General features: G+C 43.6%; 1 protein-coding gene across 6 annotated transcripts in view; it reads left to right on the forward strand.

The window, feature by feature from the left end:
• Nucleotides 1-18,738, forward strand: part of greb1l (GREB1 like retinoic acid receptor coactivator) — a 233,688-nt gene that overhangs the window by 213,981 nt on the left and 969 nt on the right. For all 6 annotated transcript variants that reach the window (XM_055634189.1, XM_055634186.1, XM_055634184.1 and 3 more), the window contains 7 exons: nucleotides 127-288; nucleotides 2,429-2,633; nucleotides 5,779-5,944; nucleotides 11,197-11,424; nucleotides 15,862-16,003; nucleotides 16,924-17,124; nucleotides 18,118-18,256. In XM_055634189.1, the coding sequence (XP_055490164.1) occupies nucleotides 127-288; nucleotides 2,429-2,633; nucleotides 5,779-5,944; nucleotides 11,197-11,424; nucleotides 15,862-16,003; nucleotides 16,924-17,124; nucleotides 18,118-18,256 (1,243 nt within the window). The remainder of the gene's footprint in view (nucleotides 1-126; nucleotides 289-2,428; nucleotides 2,634-5,778; nucleotides 5,945-11,196; nucleotides 11,425-15,861; nucleotides 16,004-16,923; nucleotides 17,125-18,117; nucleotides 18,257-18,738) is intronic.

Here is an 18,738-nt window from a genome sequence, read left to right on the forward strand (position 1 = left end):
AGTGCAGGTGGCATATAATGAATTTGCATAACATTTGATTGTAATGATATCCAGGATTATTTCTATTGTTAATCTGAATACAAAATCTAATTGAGGAGATTGAACCTTGTTCTAATTGTGTTTCAGGTGTCTGATTCCACACTACATGCATTTACGTTTTCTTCCTCCATGCTGGGAGAGGAAGTTCAGCTTCACTTTATTATTCCAAAGTCAAAGGAGCAGTATTTTATCTTCAGCCAGCAGGGTAAACATCTGGAGAGCATGCGTCTACCTCTTGTCACAGATAAGGTCAGCAACTGAAGGAAATCCTTAAGGACATAATTTAGCGCCAATGTTATTTTATTTTAATAGAAATTAAACCATTTCTGTTATGAAGGAAAGAACCTCCAAGCATACAATGCATTTCCTGACTGAAGGATGTCTCAAAATTGTTTTCAATCAATAGAGTTGTTTTGAAAAATATTGCTGTACTAGAGTAGGGCAACATAACTGCCCATCATAGACATGAGATTGGATCTTTCATGGGTTAGGATTGACCTGGCCCTACTGCTTTTCTTTGGCACCATACCACTTCCTCAGAGCAGATAATAAACGATCTTGGGGACCAAGTCCATAATTGCCTGAAAGGGGCAACACAAGCAGATGGAGTGGTAAAGAAGACATATTGAATGCTTGCTTTCAGAGGTTTGGGCATTGAGTGTAACAGTCAGGAAGTCATGATGCAACTTTATAGGACCTTGGTTGGGCCTTATTTGGAGAATTGTGCACAGTTCTGATTACCACATTTCAGAAAGGATGTGGAGGGTATGGAAAGTGTGCAGAGGAGGTTTACCAGAATGATGCCTGGATTATGGGGTATTGGCTCCAGGGAAAGCTAGGTCAGACTTGGATAGTTTTCTCTGGAATGCCGAATGTTGCAGGGAGAACTGATGGAAGTATATAAAATTATGAGAGGCATAGATAGGATAGACAATGGAACCTTTTTCCCAGGATGTAAATTCAAATACTGGAGGGCATTACTTTAAGGTGAGAGGGCCAACGTTTAAAGGAGATTGTGAGGCAAGTTTGTTACCCAGAGGGTGGTAAGTGCATGGAGCACACTGCCACAGGCAAACAGCCATCTTTATTCAGATATGTTGGCAGAGGATGGGAATGGGTATATGGGCAGAGGGTGGGAATAACTTCTTATTGGCTTTGCAGAAGAGGAAGGATTTTAAAATTGATTCCATACAATCAACTCCCCCTCCCATTCCGAATCCGACATTTCTGGCCTGGGCCTCCTCCTTGGCCAGAGTGAGTCTGACCGCATATTGTAGGAACAGCACCTCATATTTTGCTTGGGTAGTTAATACCCAGCGGTATGAATATTGACTTCTCCAATTTCAGGTAGTCCTTGCTTTCTCCTTCCTTCCCATCCCCTTCCCAGCTCTACCACTGCCTACTGTTTCCGCCTCTTCCTTTCTTTTTCCCGCCCCCCCCGACATCAGTCTGAAGAAGGGTCTCAACCTATTCCTATTCCTTCGCTCCATAGATGCTGCCTCACCCGCTGAGCTTCTCCTGCTTTTTTGTCTACCTTTCATTTTTCCAGCCTCTGCAGTTCTTTCTTAACCAGCCAATCAATTGATCCCATTCAAATCAATTGATCCCATTCAAATAATTGATCCCATTCAAATCAATTGATCCCATTCAAATAATTGATCCCATACAATCAATGATCCCATACAATTAATTGATCACCTACAATCAATTGATCACATACAATCACGGTGGGCGGCCCAGTGGTGCAGCAGGCAGAGCTGCTGCTTCACAGCGCCAGAAACACTCCTTCAATCCTGGCATCGTGTGCTCCCTGTGCGGAGTTTGCACAGTCCCCCTGTGACCATGTGGGTTTCCTCTGGGTGTTCCGTTTTCCTCCCACATCCCAAAGACATGTGGGTTTGTAGGTTAATTGGCCCCTGTAAATTGCCCTTTAGCGTGTAGAGAACCTTGTAAGTGTTGGCTTTAAAGTGTCCGTTGGAAAAGCAGCTGTATTTGACTACAACGGCTTAATATGAATACTTGCCCATTTCTGATGTGCATTGCTGGAATAAAATGCGATGCAAATTCTGGGCGGCACAGTGACGCAGCGGTAGAGTCGCTGCCTTGCAGCGCCAGAGACCTGGATTCGATCATGACAACGGCTACTGTCTGCACGGAGTTTGCACGTTCTCTCTGTGACCTGCGTGGGTTTGCTCCAGATGCTCCGGTTTCCTCCCACACTGGTTTGCAAGTTAATTGGCTTCTGTAAATAATCCCTAGGATGTAGAATAAGACTGGTGTGCGGGTGATTGTTATTATGTCGGTGTGGATTCGGCAAGCTGAAGGGCCTGTTTATACGCTGTATCTCTAAAACTGCAATTACTTTAATTAAAAAATATTTCTTTTGCAGAATCCAAAATTAGTGAAGAGTCCCATCTTTACACCAACTACAGGACGGCATGAGCATGGTCTTCTGAATCTCTACCATGCCATAGAGGGTGCAAATCACCTTCATATCCTTGTGGTTAAAGAGTTTGAAATGCCACTCTATCGAAAGTACTGGCCCAACTACATTATGTTGGTATTACCAAGCATGTTCAATGAAGCAGGGGTCGGTAAGTAAACATGGCTTTATCCAAGTAAACACTGGTTATATTGTTTGAGTTTCAGGTGACATATATGATCACAAAATGATGACAGACTGAAATATTATGTTGTGACCTGATAACAGAGTATCACATGCCTTTGTCACCTGCATGACATGGTTTTCCGTATCAAACCTGATGGGTAATAGAAAGTACGATTTCTAGGGATCTATTTGAAAATATTTGTTTCTGTAGAATTTAATCATTGTTCTTTTTAGTTGTATCCTGTCAAAATAATTAAGACTATACATAATTACAGTCAAGCCATCCACTTTGCACAGATAAAGGATAAAGAGTAGAACATTTAGTGCTAAATAAAGTCCTATTAAAGATAGTTCAAAGGTCTCCAATGATATAGATGGGAGGTCAGGACTGCACTCTCGCTGATGAGAGGATAGCTCAGTTGGCTGATGACAGCTGGGAAGAAACTGTACCTCAATCTGGAGGTATGCATTTTTAAACTTCCGTCCCTCTTGCCTGATGGGAGAGAGGGGAAGTGGGAGTGACCAGGGTGAGACTGGTCCCTGATATTGCTGGTGGCCTTGCTGAGGCAGCATGAAGTGTAGATGGAGTCAATGGAAGGGAGATTGGTTTGGGTGATAGTGTAGGCTATGTCCACAACTCCCTACAATTTCTTGAGGTCTTAGAAGGAGCTGTTCCCAAAACATGCTGTGATGCATCCTGATGCTTTCTACGGCACACCTGGAGAAGTTGGTGAGGGTTGTTGGGGGGTGCCAAACTTCCTAAGCCAGCTAAAGAAGTGAAGGTGTTGATGTGGCTGGTGCAGGACAAATTGCTGGTGATATTTATTCCCAAGAACATTAAGCTTTCAACCATCTAGACTTGGGCACCATCAATGTATTCCGGGGATGTGTACAGCTTCACTTCCTGAGGTCAATCACAATCTCCTTTGTCTTGCTGACATTGAGGGAGTTGTTATCTTAGAATCAGGTTACAAGGTTCTCAATCTCCTTCCTGTACTCCGTCTCATCATTATTTGATATCCGGCCCATTACGGTGGTGCCATCTGCAAACGTGTAATTTGAGTTGGATTGGTATTTGGTATTTGGCCGCACAGTCATCACTGTATAAGGAGTATAGTTGAAGGGACATCTCTGCGGGGCACCAGTGTTGAGGATTATTGTAGAGGATGATTTGTCACCTATCCTCACTGATTGTGGTCTGTTGGTCAGGAAGTCAAGGATCCAGTAGCAGAGGAAAGTGTTGACTCCAAGTTCCACTAGTTTGGAAATAAGCTTGTTGGGATAATGGTATTTCGATGCAGAAGTGTCGTCTATGAATAGGAATTTGATATGGATGTCCTTCTTGTCCAGGTGTTCCAGGGATTAGTGTAGAGCCAGGAAGACGGCATCAGCCATGGCCCTGTTGTGAACTGCGGGGGATCAGGGCTGTTTGGTAGTCTGGATTTAATGTGTGCCATAACCAGCCTGTAAAAAGGGGAGCACTTGATTGGGACAGAAGAGTGGATCAGGGAGTTACAAAGGGAATGTTTTTTTGAAATGCTGAATGGGGATGTGCCAGGTGGTGCTATCCCCTTAAAGTTGGATGATCCCAAGTCTACTGGGTGGAAGGTGATTCAGGGAAAAAGATGGGATGCTGTCAAGGTTCCGTCAACTATGGTGGGGGGGCAGTTACATTTCAGGAAAAAAGTAGATTTCTCAGTAGCTGCGTGTAACTTTGTAAGTAACTTTGTCAGAGCAAACACAGTTGAGCTGGAAGAACAGGAAAATAGAATCATAGAATCATACACTGTGGAAAGAGGCCCTTCGACCTGACCTGCCCATGCCAGCCAAGACGCCCCGTCGACTCCAGTCTGAACGCGATATGGTGAACAGAATAAAGTGTATTTGAGATAGCTGCACGTTTTCTACCACTGGCTACGTCACTCCTAGATTGATATGGACCTGCAGTAAATCCAGGACATACTAATTAACAGCTGTCTAAACACCGATCATTCCACTTTGTTACTGTTACTGTAGGATTAGGATTAGGATTTCCAGTTTTACTTTGGGGAATCTGCCTCTCCAGTCCTATATTGGCCAGACCAGATGTGAGATTAGAATTTCTATTCATTTGAAGTAAGTCATCTCAATCCCGAGGTGCCGCCTAAGAAGAAGAAGATGATTATTTCCACCATGTTCTCCCATCCATCCCCTACCCCAATAGCCAATTGAAAAACACTCAATGTATTCAACGTTTCGCCGATCACCTCCGCTCGGTCCATTTCGCTGAACACCTCCGCTCGGTCCGCAATAACCTGCCTGATCTCCCGGTGGCTCAGCACTCCAACTCCCCCTCCTATTCCGAATCCGACCTTTCTGTCCTGTGTCTCCTCCATGGCCAAAGTGAGCACCACCGGAAATTGGAGGAACAGCACCTCATATTTCGCTTGGGCAGTTTATACCCCAGCGGCATGAACTTTGACCTCCAATTTCCGGTAGCCCTTGCTGTCTCCTCCCCTTCTCAGCTCTCCGTCAGCCCTTTGGCTCCTCCTCTTCCTTTCTTTGGAGTGTGGGAGGAAATTGAAATCTCTGAAAACCCACAGGGAGTAGGTACAAACTCTGTACACACAGCACCCGTAGTCGGGACCTAACCTGGGTCTCCGGCGCTGCATTTGCTGTAAGGCAGCAACTCTACCGCTGCGCCACCATGCCGTGCCATGGTGGTGCAGCAGTAGAGTTACTGCCTTACAGCGCCAGAGACCCGGGTTTGATCCTGACTATTGGTGCTTGTTTGTATGTTCTCCCCATAACCTTTGTGGATTTTCTCCGGGATCTCCGGTTTCCACATTCCAAAGACGTACAGGTTTGTAGATTAATTGGCTTAGTGTAAATGTAAAATTGTTCATTGTGTGTGTAGGGATCGCTGGTTGGCCTGGACTGAGGGCCTGTTTCCACGCTGTATTTTCTAAACTAAACTAAACTAATTATTAGCAAACATAGCCTGTGAAATTGAATTGAGCTAAATGTGCAATTAAATTACTTTATAAATTATTTTTTCCTTAAAATCTTGTTCAATCTTTTCTTCTGGAATTATTGAGAACAGTAACAATATGAGTTGAGTAATGATGTGTGTGAATGTGTGATCCCATCAGGTGCTGCCCACTTTCTAATCAAAGAACTTTCATATCACAACTTGGAGTTGGAAAGGAATCGCCAGGAAGAGATAGGGGTGAAACGGCAGTGTGTGTGGCCATTTATACTTGTCATGGACGATTCTTGTGTCCTGTGGAATGTCCACAATGTGCAGGAATTGAGCAGGTAAGACAAGCAAACACATACTATTTGTTTGCATGCTTACATACAATTGCGGAGAGACTGTAGTTAGAAATACCAGCCACCACCAGGATATGATGGATAAATTACAATTAAAATACTTGTACCAATCGCCGAGAGTATCAGATCTCACCCAGACATCCACGCGTACAATACTAAACATACAATTAATAACATTTCTTTATACGCAGATGATGTATTATATATCACAAACCCCAAAATTAGCATTCCGAGTTTACTAAATCTCATATTCTCAATAACAGAATAAAAACTAAATTATGCCAATAACGGAACAAAATCCGTCTATACTTCAGCAATTTCCTTTTAAAATCGCCTACGAAAAGTTTAAATACCTTGGAATCTATGTGACTAGGAAATATATTTCTCTATTCAAATCAAATTTTCCTTGTTTAGTTACTAAATTACATAGAAACATCCAATTTTGGAAAGCACTCCCCATCTCACTAGTTGGTAGAATTAATGCTATAAAGATGATGTTTCTCCCACAACTATTATACTTATTCCAATCAACTCCGATATATCTTCCAAATTTTTTTTCCAAAAAAATGGATTCAATTTTACTAATTTTATTTGGGATTATAAGACCCATTGAATAAACAAAATACATCTATGTAAGTCTAAGGCTAATGGTGGATTAGCTTTACCAAACTTTCTATTTTATTATTGGGCGGTTAATATTAAAAATATGACCTTCTGGCTGGATGACACTGATCAGCAGCCAGATTGGTTAAAGATGGAGAAGGAGGATTGTTTACCTTCTGACATAGGCTTCATTCTCTTAGCTCCAATAAATTTAAATAAAAAAACATATGGAGGAAACCCGATTATACATAGTGTTACCTGCATCTGGAAACAATTAAAATGTACTTTAAAATTGGGCAATTTATCTCTTTTCCTCCCTATTGCAAATAACCCTTCTGTCTTAGAAAGAGGATTTGTTCAATGGAAAACTCATGGAATTAAAAGGTTGGGAGACCTTTATTAAAAGGGGACTTTCCTCTCTTTTCATGTATTACAACAGAAGTACGAATTACATGTTAATAATTTTTTTAGATATTTACAATTTAGAGATTATGTGAAATAGGCAAGATTATAGATTTAGGGGCCCAGAAATCCTTGATGAATGTCTGAACCGACATCCCAATACCAATAAATTAATATCTTATATTTATAATACCCTTTTAGATACTGACATTCCATCATCAGAGTCATATAGATGAGCATGGGAGGATGAATTGGCTCAACCCATAATGAAAGACACATGGACGAAAGTTTACAATATATACATCACTGCTCGTTAAACACTAGACATTCCTTAATACAATTTAAAATATGACATAGATTACACTATTAGAAGACAAAATTAAACAGGATATTCCCAAGTACTTCCCCTCTCTGTGATAAATGTCAATTTCAAGAAGCCAATTTAACTCATACTTTTGTTACTTGTATAAAAACACAAATATTTGGATGGACATTTTTTAAATTATCTCTAAAGTTATCGATAATCAACTGGACCCAGATCAAAAATTAATAATATAAGGATCATCAGAACATAGCACAACCCTTACGATAAGCCAGAGACACTTTCTTCATTACAGTTTAATAACTGCGAAAACATTAATACTGAAATTTTGGGAAAAAAACAGCAACCCCCACAATTAAAATGTGGACTACAGAAATGACCGAGACCTTGCATTTGGAAAAAATAAGATTTGTATTAATTGACAAACCAGAATTAGTTTCTAAAATATGGTCTCCATTTATTGAATTTAAAAAAAAAGTTAATTTGTTTAACACAAAAATAAAGTCACAACTTGAGTTTAGGGTTGGATGAATAACTATACTCAACATCTCCCGGATCTATCTCCACAATCTTTATATTTGTAATCTCCTTTCATTTTTGCCTTTTTTTTTTCTTTCTCCTTTCTATTAGTTTATAGTCTCTTTGAGGCAGATTGAGGCAGTGCAGCTTAGGTTCACGAGATTGATCCCTGGGATGGCGGGACTGTCATATGAGGAAAGATTGAAAAGACTAGGCTTGTATTCACTGGAGTTTAGAAGAATGAGGGGGGATCTTATAGAAACATACAAAATTTAAAAAAGGACTGGACAAGCTAGATGCAGGAAAAATGTTTCCAATGTTGGGCGAGTCCAGAATAAAGTCTTAGAATAAAGGGAAGGTCATTTAAGACTGAGGTGAGAAAAAACTTTTTCACCCAGAGAGTTGTGAATTTATGGAATTCCCTGCCACAGAGGGCAGTGGAGGCCAAGTCACTGGATGGCGTTAAGAGAGATGGAGCTCTAGGGGCTAGTGGAGTCAAGGGATATGGGGAGAAGGCAGGCATGGGTTATTGATAGGGGATGATCAGCCATGATCACAATGAATGGCGGTGCTGGCTCGAAGGGCCAAAAGGCCTCCTGTACTTATTTTCTATGTTTTCGTTCTTTCTCTATTTATTTTCTTTAAAAAACTTTAAAAATTGAAGCTATGTAAGAACTCTGTAACCATTTTGTCGTTTATTATCATTGGTACATATGCTTTAAATTAAAACATTTAAAAAAAACTTGTACCATAACACCAGGATAAGCGCTCAACCAAGAAAATCAAGCCCAAAGCCAAAGTACTATCTAAACTGATTATTCAAACTTCAATAGTCAATAGTCAATAGTCTATTTATTTGTCATTTGGACCCCTGGAGGTCCAAATGAAATGCCGTTTCTGCAGCCATACATTACACACAAATAAACCCCAGACACAACATAATTACATTTTACATAAACATCCATCACATAGCTGTGATGGAAGGCCAAAAAAACTTATCTCTCCACTGCACTAATGTCAGAGTCAAAGTCAAAGCCCCCGGCTGGCGGTGGCGATTGTCCCGCGGCCATTGAAGCCACGCCGGGTGATGCAAGGTCGCACACTGGGTCTTGGTGTTGAAGACCCTGGTGTGCGCTCGCACAGTCCCGCGGCCATTCCAAGTCGCGCGGGGCAGTAATGTTAGGCCCCGCTCCAGGAGCTCTTCGACCCCGCAACTCGGGCGGGAGAAGTCGCCGTTGCAGGAGCCCCGAAAAGCGGTCTCCCTCCAGGGATCCGCGGGCTCCCGGTGCCGCCATCCGCAGACCCGCAGTAGCAGCCTCCGACTCAGCGGCAGCAGCAGCAGCGGCAGCGCTCCTCCACCGCTCCACCCGCTCCGGTCTTGGCCAGCTCCGCGACGGCGACGGTGAGTAGTAGCACCAGAGTCCCCGGTCTCTTCCTGTTGGAGGCCGCTCCTCGTTGCGGCCCCAACGACAACTGAGACCCGACGAGAAAAGGTCGGGTCTCCAGTGCAGGGAGAGATTCAAAAGTTTCCTCCCACCCCCACCCCCGCCCCCCCACACACACACCCCAACATTAAATAACAAAAACTACATAAAAACACAGACAAAAAATAATAAAAACGCGGACAGGGCTGACCAGAGTCGCGCCGCCTACCGGATCTTCGCCGCCTACCGAAACTTATCCTTAAGACAATAACTAACTCAATACGCAATAATTAGCTATCTAGATAAAAAATGAAGTCTAAAAGTTTTGAAATTATATACTGTCATAAGAGCGGAATTAGGCCATTCGGCCCAAGTCTACGCCACCATTCAGTCATGGCAGATCTATCTGGCCCTCCTAACCTCGTGCTCCTGCCTTCTCCCCATAACCCCTTGACAACTTACTAATCAAGAATCTACCTATCCCTGACTTAAATGTATCCACTAACTTGGCCTTCACAGGACTCCTTTCTAATCTTGCATTTAGTTCCCTCTGAAATTCCTAAACAGAAGTTTAAGCACAATAAACAAGTTCGGTATTCCGACTGCGCATGCCCTGGTCATAGGTCACTAGCTATAAAACAGTCTTTGCAACGGTGGTGCTGCATTGTGTGTAGGCTTGGATTTCATCCTTAGTTGGGGTTGGGGTCGGCTCTCTGTCGCTGCGGATGCTGTTGAGTGACTGTTGGGCCGTCATTGTCCCCATTGTCCCGTCCCTATCTGGAGGTGTCCTGGGTGGCCCTGGGCTGGAGTGCCGGCCTGGATTGCAGCCGCTGGCTTCAGCTCAGCTCTCTCTGCCTGTCCCGCCGGGTTGGCCGGCAGCTCTCCACCTCCAACCCCCTCTTTCAGTCTGACACCGAGTTCCTGCTCGAAGACGGGCGACTCGGAGCCGCTGCTGGTCGTCCTGGTCAGAGAGAGTCTGTGGACGGGCTCATGCCGGCCATGGGCAGGCCGGGCTCCCACTGGAGCTGCTGGTGCTGTTGGTGGTGCTGGCAGCAGCAGCAATCTCGTCCCCCTCCCTTACCCAGCCTCAAGCCCAGAGTCCTGGCCAGCTCCATCTCCAGGTTGGGGCTGAAGACCGCCCGTAGCGCTGCCCAGTCAAGCGCCGAACCGGTTGAGGCCAAGCCCAGGCTGGCGCTCTGGCGCCGGGGCCCTCACTCCTCCTCGGGGTTGAGGATGAAGTGGTAGCGGGTACCATAGGGACAGAAGCCAGTGGTGTGGAAGGTACGGCTTGTACTTGGGGTGGCGGCTGAGGGAGCGCAGCTCGGCCAGGCCGTGGGCGAAGTGCCAATTGTCGCCGTAACTGCCCATCGGGGAGCGAGCTCTTCTGCAGTTGGAGCGGGGTTGGGCTGGAGTTGGCGATGGCTGTGGGTCTATGGGTTCTTTGAGCCTGGGGTCGCTGGTGTCGATGATCCAAGCTGCCGGTTGGCCTGGCGGGAGAGGCGGAGGTGAGCTGGGGCTGGCGCTTCTCCGCACAGTCCCGTTGGTTCGGACGTCTCTGGCCCCCCCTGGACGGGGATGGGACACTCGGGGACGGGGGAACGGGACCGGGGCGGTCCAGTGGCAGTTTGGCAGCGCTTGCGGCGCCCAGTCTCACCCTGCCTGTCCTCCCAATGAAAAAAGACAAAAAATTGGAGCCAAACTATACTCACTGAATCTACAGCGCTTTGTTCGATTTATATTTATAGGGTTCTACCTTTGACAAATCCCATGATTCCTTGCGTTTTTCGGAATACTGAACTCGCTTATTAATTGCGTGAAATGTCGTTGATTTTTACAGAAACAAATCAAGGCACTTTTTGCAACCAAGAATTCATACAGTGATAAAACTGAAATGATCTACTTGCAACACTGCTATGATGTTAGGAAAATGCATAAGTGAAGTAATTAACCACATTTCTCTTGAGCAGTGAAACAAAAGATTCCGCAGTTTCCACAAAGAATGTTTCCTTGAAGTTCGTAATGCAGCACATTGAAGCCACACCAAAGATCACTCATTATGCACTCTGTGGGATTCGAAAGTGGAACAGCAAACTGAACACTAGCAAACTGAGGACAGCATTCTCTCATTGTCACATGCATGACTTTATATTCCTCAATGTCGACCTGACACAAAATGTACAGTATGATCTGAGCAGGTATGTTTTCAACAAGGAGCAAAGGTACAACAAAATTTGCAACTTTTAATCTACTCACAAAGAAGCCAGGAGAGAAAAAGTGATCATATTATTGCACTATTATTGTTTGTTTGTACTTTATGTACGTGTGCACAAGCGCGCACACACACACACACACACACACACACGCGTGTGTGAGTATATATATATATATATAAACATATACACACACTGAACTTTTTTCTCATTTATTATATTGTTTACAGTGTACTGTGTTTACATATTCTGTTGTGCTGCTGCAAGTAAGAATTTAATTGTTCTATCTGGGACATAAGACAATAAAACACTCTTTTGACTCTACATTAGTTATTATTCAAAATGTTAATTGGACTGCAAAATGGGGAAAGAATTAAGGATGGGGTGGGGCTGCTGAAGTTGTGATAAGCAGCAAACTGACCAGAACTTGGCAACATGATGATGGGTTATTTTTAAGTTTGTGTTTTAATCTGTAAACTGTTGATACTAGCAGAGAGTAACAACTTGTTAGACAGTTTAACACCAATTGAGGAGTGACTGGAATTAAATCTGCAGCCTATAGTTTAAAGACGACAATTCTATACTGCATTGTCTTCATCCACTGGAGCATAAGCTAACTGCAGCTGTTTGACCTTTTGGAAGCCATGTAAGAAATTTCCCAATATATCACTGGATAACAAAATGGGAAATGCGTGAAGTAAACAAAAAGTCAGCAAGCATGTCTGGGGAAAGAATCAGACTTAATGTCACGCGTGCAAGTCACTGTAGAATTTGATTTGAAATGACTTTTATTTTCTCTCTTGCATTTGCCACATTAAAGGTAAAAAACTAAATTTTAAAAAAATGAACTGTATAGAAACAGAATCATACAGCACAGAAACAGGTCCTTCTGCCCAACCTGTCCACACTAACCAAGATGCCCCAAAGCTCACACTGACGAAAGCTCATCCCGTTTTCCCACATTTGGCTCAGAACAATCCAAACATTTTCTAAGCATGTACCTGTCATTTAAATGCTGTTACGGTACCTGCCTCCACTACCTTTGCCAGCAGATTTTTCCACATACCTACCACCCTCTGAGTGAAAATGTTACACCTGAGCCCAAAATCAGGTTTGAAATGGCGATCCCTTGTGTAGGTTGGTTGCTGAATACGACCCAACATCATGCAATTAGTCCTATAATCCGTTTGTTAAACCCTGATATCGACTGGTCAATCTGCCAATTTCCTTTTATTGGAATGCTGACACACAAAACTGAACGCATTTGTAGTCTGACCATATCTTGTCATGACTGGGGCCTTATTTCATTTATTTTAGGTTCAAGGTCACGAGACGTAGAGCTATATTCCATTAGCAATATTGAATACTTTTCATATGTATAAATGCACCAGGTTTTAGTGATTTGTGCATAAGGATACCTAAATACCTTTGCTCCCCACTGCGCCTATTCCATCACCATTTGGATCAAATATTATGCAATGTTTTCTTTGGCAGATCTAATGGACTTTACTAGAAAACTCTGTTTTAGTACATTTTAACCATTGGATTGCGTGAAATTTAATATTATACTTAGAATTTAATATTATACTTACTTTTTCGTAAGTAGAATAAAACTCCGATAATCTGCTAACCTATAATTTGGAAATCCTGTTGGTTTAGTGGCTGGCTAACTGACAAATATATCCCACAGTCTATTAACTTACTCCAACCATACCCCCTTTAAACTCACAGAGCACTTGCTTCCCACACTTCTTTAAACACTAGTCACTGTGCTACCTTTAACCTTACCGAGTAATACTATGTAACATTTAAAAAAATGTAAAATAAAAATATCCTGGGGTCTTAATCATAGAAACATAGAAACATAGAAAATAGGTGCAGGAGTAGGCCATTCGGCCCTTCGAGCCTGCACCGCCATTCAATATGATCATGGCTGATCATCCAACTCAGTATCCTGTTCCTGCCTTTTCTCCATACCCCCTGATCCCTTTAGTCACAAGGGCCACATCTAACTCCCTCTTAAATATAGCCAATGAACTGGCCTCAACTACCTTATGCGGCAGAGAATTCCACAGATTCACCACTGTGAATTTTTTTTTTCTCATCTCGGTCCTAAAAGACTTCCCCCTTATCCTTAAACTGTGACCTCTTGTTCTGGACTTCCCCAACATCGGGAACAATCTTCCTGCATCTAGCCTGTCCAACCCCTTAAGAATTTTGTAAGTTTCTATAAGATCCCCTCTTAATCTTCTAAATTCTAGCGAGTACATGCCGAGTCTATCCAGTCTCTCTTCATATGAAAGTCCTGCCATCCCAGGAATCAGTCTGGTGAACCTTCTCTGTACTCCCTCTATGGCAAGAATGTCTTTCCTCAGATTAGGAGACCAAAACTGTACGCAATACTCCAGGTGTGGTCTCACCAAGGCCCTGTACAACTGCAGTAGAACCTCCCTGCTCCTATACTCAAATCCTTTTGCTATGAATGCTAACATACCATTCGCAGAATGCTAACATACCATTTGCATTCTGTGTACCAGGCACGTGCCGTGAGTGATTACTGAGGGTAGGCAGTCAGTCGGCTTTTTAAAAAAAAAATTAAACCACGCATGCGCAGGTTCTCTCCGTAAAAATTAAAAATAAAAGTAAAAACAGTAACAATTCAATTTGCCCAAGGCTTCCTAGTCTCCTTGATTCTGAATTACTTAATGGGTGGAGGTGAAGGGTGACGGCAGGTGAAGAGATGGTGGGAAAAACGGGAGCACAGGGAAAAGTTGAATCAGTTGTCATCTAATTGAATGACAACACTTGTTCAAGGGGCCAATTGTGGGGACAGTTCCTTTCACAGCGTGTGGAGAGTCTGTGCCAGGGGTAAAGTTGCGGGGAGGGCAGGAGTGTTGAGAAGGAGGGGATCGGGGATAACACCAGTAACTCACTCACTCACCGCTGCCACGGCGCTCCGGGCGCTACCGCATTGTAGCCGGGGATAGAAGCAGCTCGGGTAGCTGCGAGCGGCCGCCGGGACCCGACAGCAGAACTGGCCGCCACTTCAGCGCCTTCTGCCGGCCCGCTCACCTCTGGCAGTGCTCTCCATCTGAACACCTCTCACCTGCCACTCGCCGACCTCGCTCCTGTCAGCCGCTTCCCGCAAACCTTTAAATTCCCACAGCTGAGTAAACTCAATCGCACTGTCGGAATTGTAGGATTTGTGGGAAGCAGCTGACATGAGTGAGGCCAGCGAGCGGCAGGAGAGAGATTTTTAGACGGAGAGCTGCCAGAGGTGAGCGGGGGCCGGCAGAAGGCGCTGAGGTGGTGACCGGTTCCACTGTCCAGCCCAGCGGCTGCTCACAGCCACCCGAGCTGCTTCTCCGCCCCCGCCTCAATGCGGTGGCTCTGTGCAAGGAGCGTTGGAAGTGGCATGATCCAGATCCCCTCCTTCACAACGTTCCTGCCCTCCCCGCAACTTTACCCCGGGCTAGACTCCCCAAACGCTATGAAAGGAACTCTCCCCCCACCCCCACACATCGGGAAATACGGCATTTAAATCCATAAAGCACCAAGAAATGTACCTACCACATTATCGGTACACAAACTCCAATCTTCTCTCTTTGTTTCCAAAGATACACTTAAAATAATGACAATCCATATTTGAAAACCTCGCCAAGAAACTAGCGCTGCGCATGCGCAGTAGGATGCTATGCCTGCACAGTGCTGCAAAGGCTGAATTTCAGCTGCCTTCAGCCCCGCTTGAAATTGACAGCTCGAAGCAGCGCCGACGGCACGTGGGCTACACAGACCTTCAAGGGTTACAAGTGCTGTGGATGAAAGGCACGGAGAATTATGCCTAAGAGATCGATCTCTTAGATAGGCATAATTCTCCCGTGCCTTTACTATTTATATTTAGTAATTACCATTTTATAATTTTAGTCAGGGTCAGCAGTGCCTGCCTTGCCTACCCTGACGGCACGTGCTTGCTGTGTAACATGTACACAGAAAGCGGTGACGTCACTGTGCCATCTGCAGGCTAAACAATGATTTCTGAATTCAGATTCTTGCACTAAAATTTCAGCATTGCTCAAAACCATCTGGAGAAAGCAGTGATGCAGATTTAACCTGTTCACTGCCAAGATTTTTTTTCACTTGTACACTCTGACCCGAGTATACTCGGGGGTGGCACTGAACAGGTTAATGAGTATTATATGTTGGAATGCGAAAGAGTATTATATGTTGGAGCCCATTTATACAGGCAGGAATATGGGATTAGGAGGCAGAGATCAGCCATGATTGAATGGCGGAGTGGACTCGATGGGCCGAATGGCCTGATTCTACTCCTATAAATTGTAAGTATGAATGCTCAGAGTGGGCTGAAGGGCTTGTTTCCATGCTCTGTCTGTCAATTAATTAAAACTTCCTTGTTCCAAACAGATATATCTGTGAAGACATTGATTTCAATTTACGGACAAATAGCAGTGGTTTGCTCCTTTGTCGATTCAATCACTTCAGTTTCATGAAGAAATGCATTCAGGTTGGAGGACACAAAGATTTTGTTATAAAGCCTAAGATTATGGTAAGGAAATTATATTTAAATCTCTGTTGATTTTAATCAGATTCCACCTGGTTATTAAACATTACAGCAGGCTCTTGATCTGCTGGGTAAATGAGCTAAGGAATGGCTAATGGAGTTTAATGCAGATAAGTGCAAGGTGATGTGCTTTGGGAAGTCAAACCAGGGCAGGACCTTCACAGGTCCTAGGGAGCGTTGTGGAGCAGAGGGATCCAGGCATACAGATATATAGTTCCCTGAAAGTGGTGTCATGGGTAGAGAGGGTAGTCAAGAAGGCTTTTGTTATATTGGCCTTCATCAGCCAGGGGTATTGAGCATAGAAGTTTGGATGTTATGCTACAGTTGTTTAAGATGTTTGCGAGGCTGCATTTGGAGCATTGTTTTCACTTTTGGCCACCCTGCTTTAGGAAGGATGTTCTTGAGCAGGAAAGAGAGCAAATATGTTTCACGAGGATGTTGCCAGGGCTTGAGGGCCTGAGCTATAGGGAGAGATTGGACCGGCTAGCTATATTCCTTGGAGTGCAGGAAGTGAAGAGGTGATCTTACAGAGATGTATAAAATCATGAGAATAGATAGGTTGAATGAACAGAGTCTTTTACCCGGAGTAGGGGAATTAAGACCCAGAGCTCATGGGCATATGGTGAGGGGAAAGATTTAATAGGACACTGAGGTGCAATGTTTTCACACACAGAGTAGGGGGTAGTTGAGGCGTTTAACGATATTTAAAAGACATTTTGACGAGTTCATGGATAGGATGTTTAGAGGGATATGGGTCAAATGTGGATAGGTGGGACTGAAGTTGATTGGGCATCTTGGTCAGCTTAGGCAATTGGGCTGAAGGGCCAGTTTCCGTGCTGTATAACTCTATGACTATTTTTTTTACCTAACCTGTTCATTGAAAGCCTTGTTTTTTGTACACATAGGTGATTGAAAGCCTCAATATTATTTCAGCCTCGCAGTACGTCTGTGCTCCAGACAGTGAAAGCACAATGCTGGCTGCACCTGCCCAGTTTCTCCTGGAGAAGTTTCTGCAACACACTAGTTACAAACTCTTTCCTAAAGCTATACACAACAGTAAGAATCCGGTGTTGTCCATTGACTGTTACATGAACCTGGGTCCTGAGGTGAGCTGTTGCTTAAATAGATTACTGCAATGAATTAAAATGTCAACCATCCACAGTCCAGAGTATTAATCTGCTGTACAATAAATATTTATTATGGATATTATTCCACTAATTGGTCTTGACAAAAAAGATTGCTCACAATATCATGAGACACGGGTGCCTTTTTAGCCCATCGGGCGTACTCCGCCATTCAATCATGGCTGATTCATTTTTCCTTCTCAACCCCATTCTCCTTTCTTTCCAACCTTTGACACCCTTGATATTGAAGAACTTATCAATCTTCGCTTCAAAAATACCCAACATTTTCCTACACTGCCATCTGTGAATTCCTAATTTGTTGCTGGCTATTCCATGCCACACACACACACACACACACACACACACACACACACACACACACACACACACACACACACACACACACACACACACACACACACACACACACACACACACACACACACACACTAAGCCCTCACATATATATATGTGTGTGTGTGTGTATATATATATATACACCAAGTGCTGCTCCCCCAACGCAGCCATTCCTTACCCGTAGCCCCCACGGGAGACGTGGTCCTCCAACTCAAGCTGTTCAGGACTCAGCAGTGCGGCTGTTTTTAAATGGCGTCTTTGAGGCAAGATGCGGGCGCCAGCAGCCGTTATGGTCGCTGGCCAGCAGGAGGTGACAAAATGAGTGAGTGAGTGGGGAGGGGGGGGAGAAGGATTTTATTAAAAATGTGTACATAAAGACGACGAAATTTAATCAGGAGTGGATACTTGGAATGAAAAGTGAAATCTCTACCGAAATGGAAAAAATCTGGGCGTTTGTGGGTCTGGTGTTGGCGTAGCACCCACAGGTGTATATATATATATATATAATATAATGTATAAGGTGTACAGTATATATATAATATATATATATATATATGTACATATATAAAATTCTTCTAAATGTATATATTTACCTTTGCCGTTCTATTCCATTCTCAGATTTCTGTATGCTACGTAAGCTCACGGCCTCACTCAGTTAACATAAAATCCGAGGAGGTATTGTTCAGTGGACTCCTTCTCTACCTCTGCGACTCGTTTGTTGTTGCTGACTTTCTCAAGAAATTCATGTTTCTTAAAGGTATGTGTTGTTATCCACGCATGATGCTGGGGAATTGATGTTTAATTTTGTTTGCCTTAATTCAATGTTTTTCCTTGTATCTCAGCTGGAATGTCTAGACATGGCACCCTGTTTAAACAACCTACAACATACTTGAAATAGGTATTGAGCTAATTGTTTAGGGGTCATAAGAAATGTGTTCTAAATAGGCACGGGAGAGAGAACTTAATAGCTTATAAACAGATTGAATAGGGGTGATTTTGTAGGGTTTGTTAGATGCAAGCAGCATGAATCCCAGGGATATTATCGGTAATTGTACATCCTCCGTCAATCTTTTAGGAGTCTTAAAGCAAATTTCTCAATAGAAACATTGGTGAGACTGGTGGGGTTGAATAGCCTGATGAACTGTTGAAGTGTTACAGGTATTGCCTGTCCAACAATCTTAGAGATACAGCATTGAAACAGTCGCTTTGGCCCTCCAAGGCCATGTCAACCATTGATCA

The sequence above is a fragment of the Leucoraja erinacea genome, chromosome 4 (assembly GCF_028641065.1).
Source record: "Leucoraja erinacea ecotype New England chromosome 4, Leri_hhj_1, whole genome shotgun sequence".
Lineage (NCBI taxonomy): Eukaryota > Metazoa > Chordata > Chondrichthyes > Rajiformes > Rajidae > Leucoraja > Leucoraja erinaceus.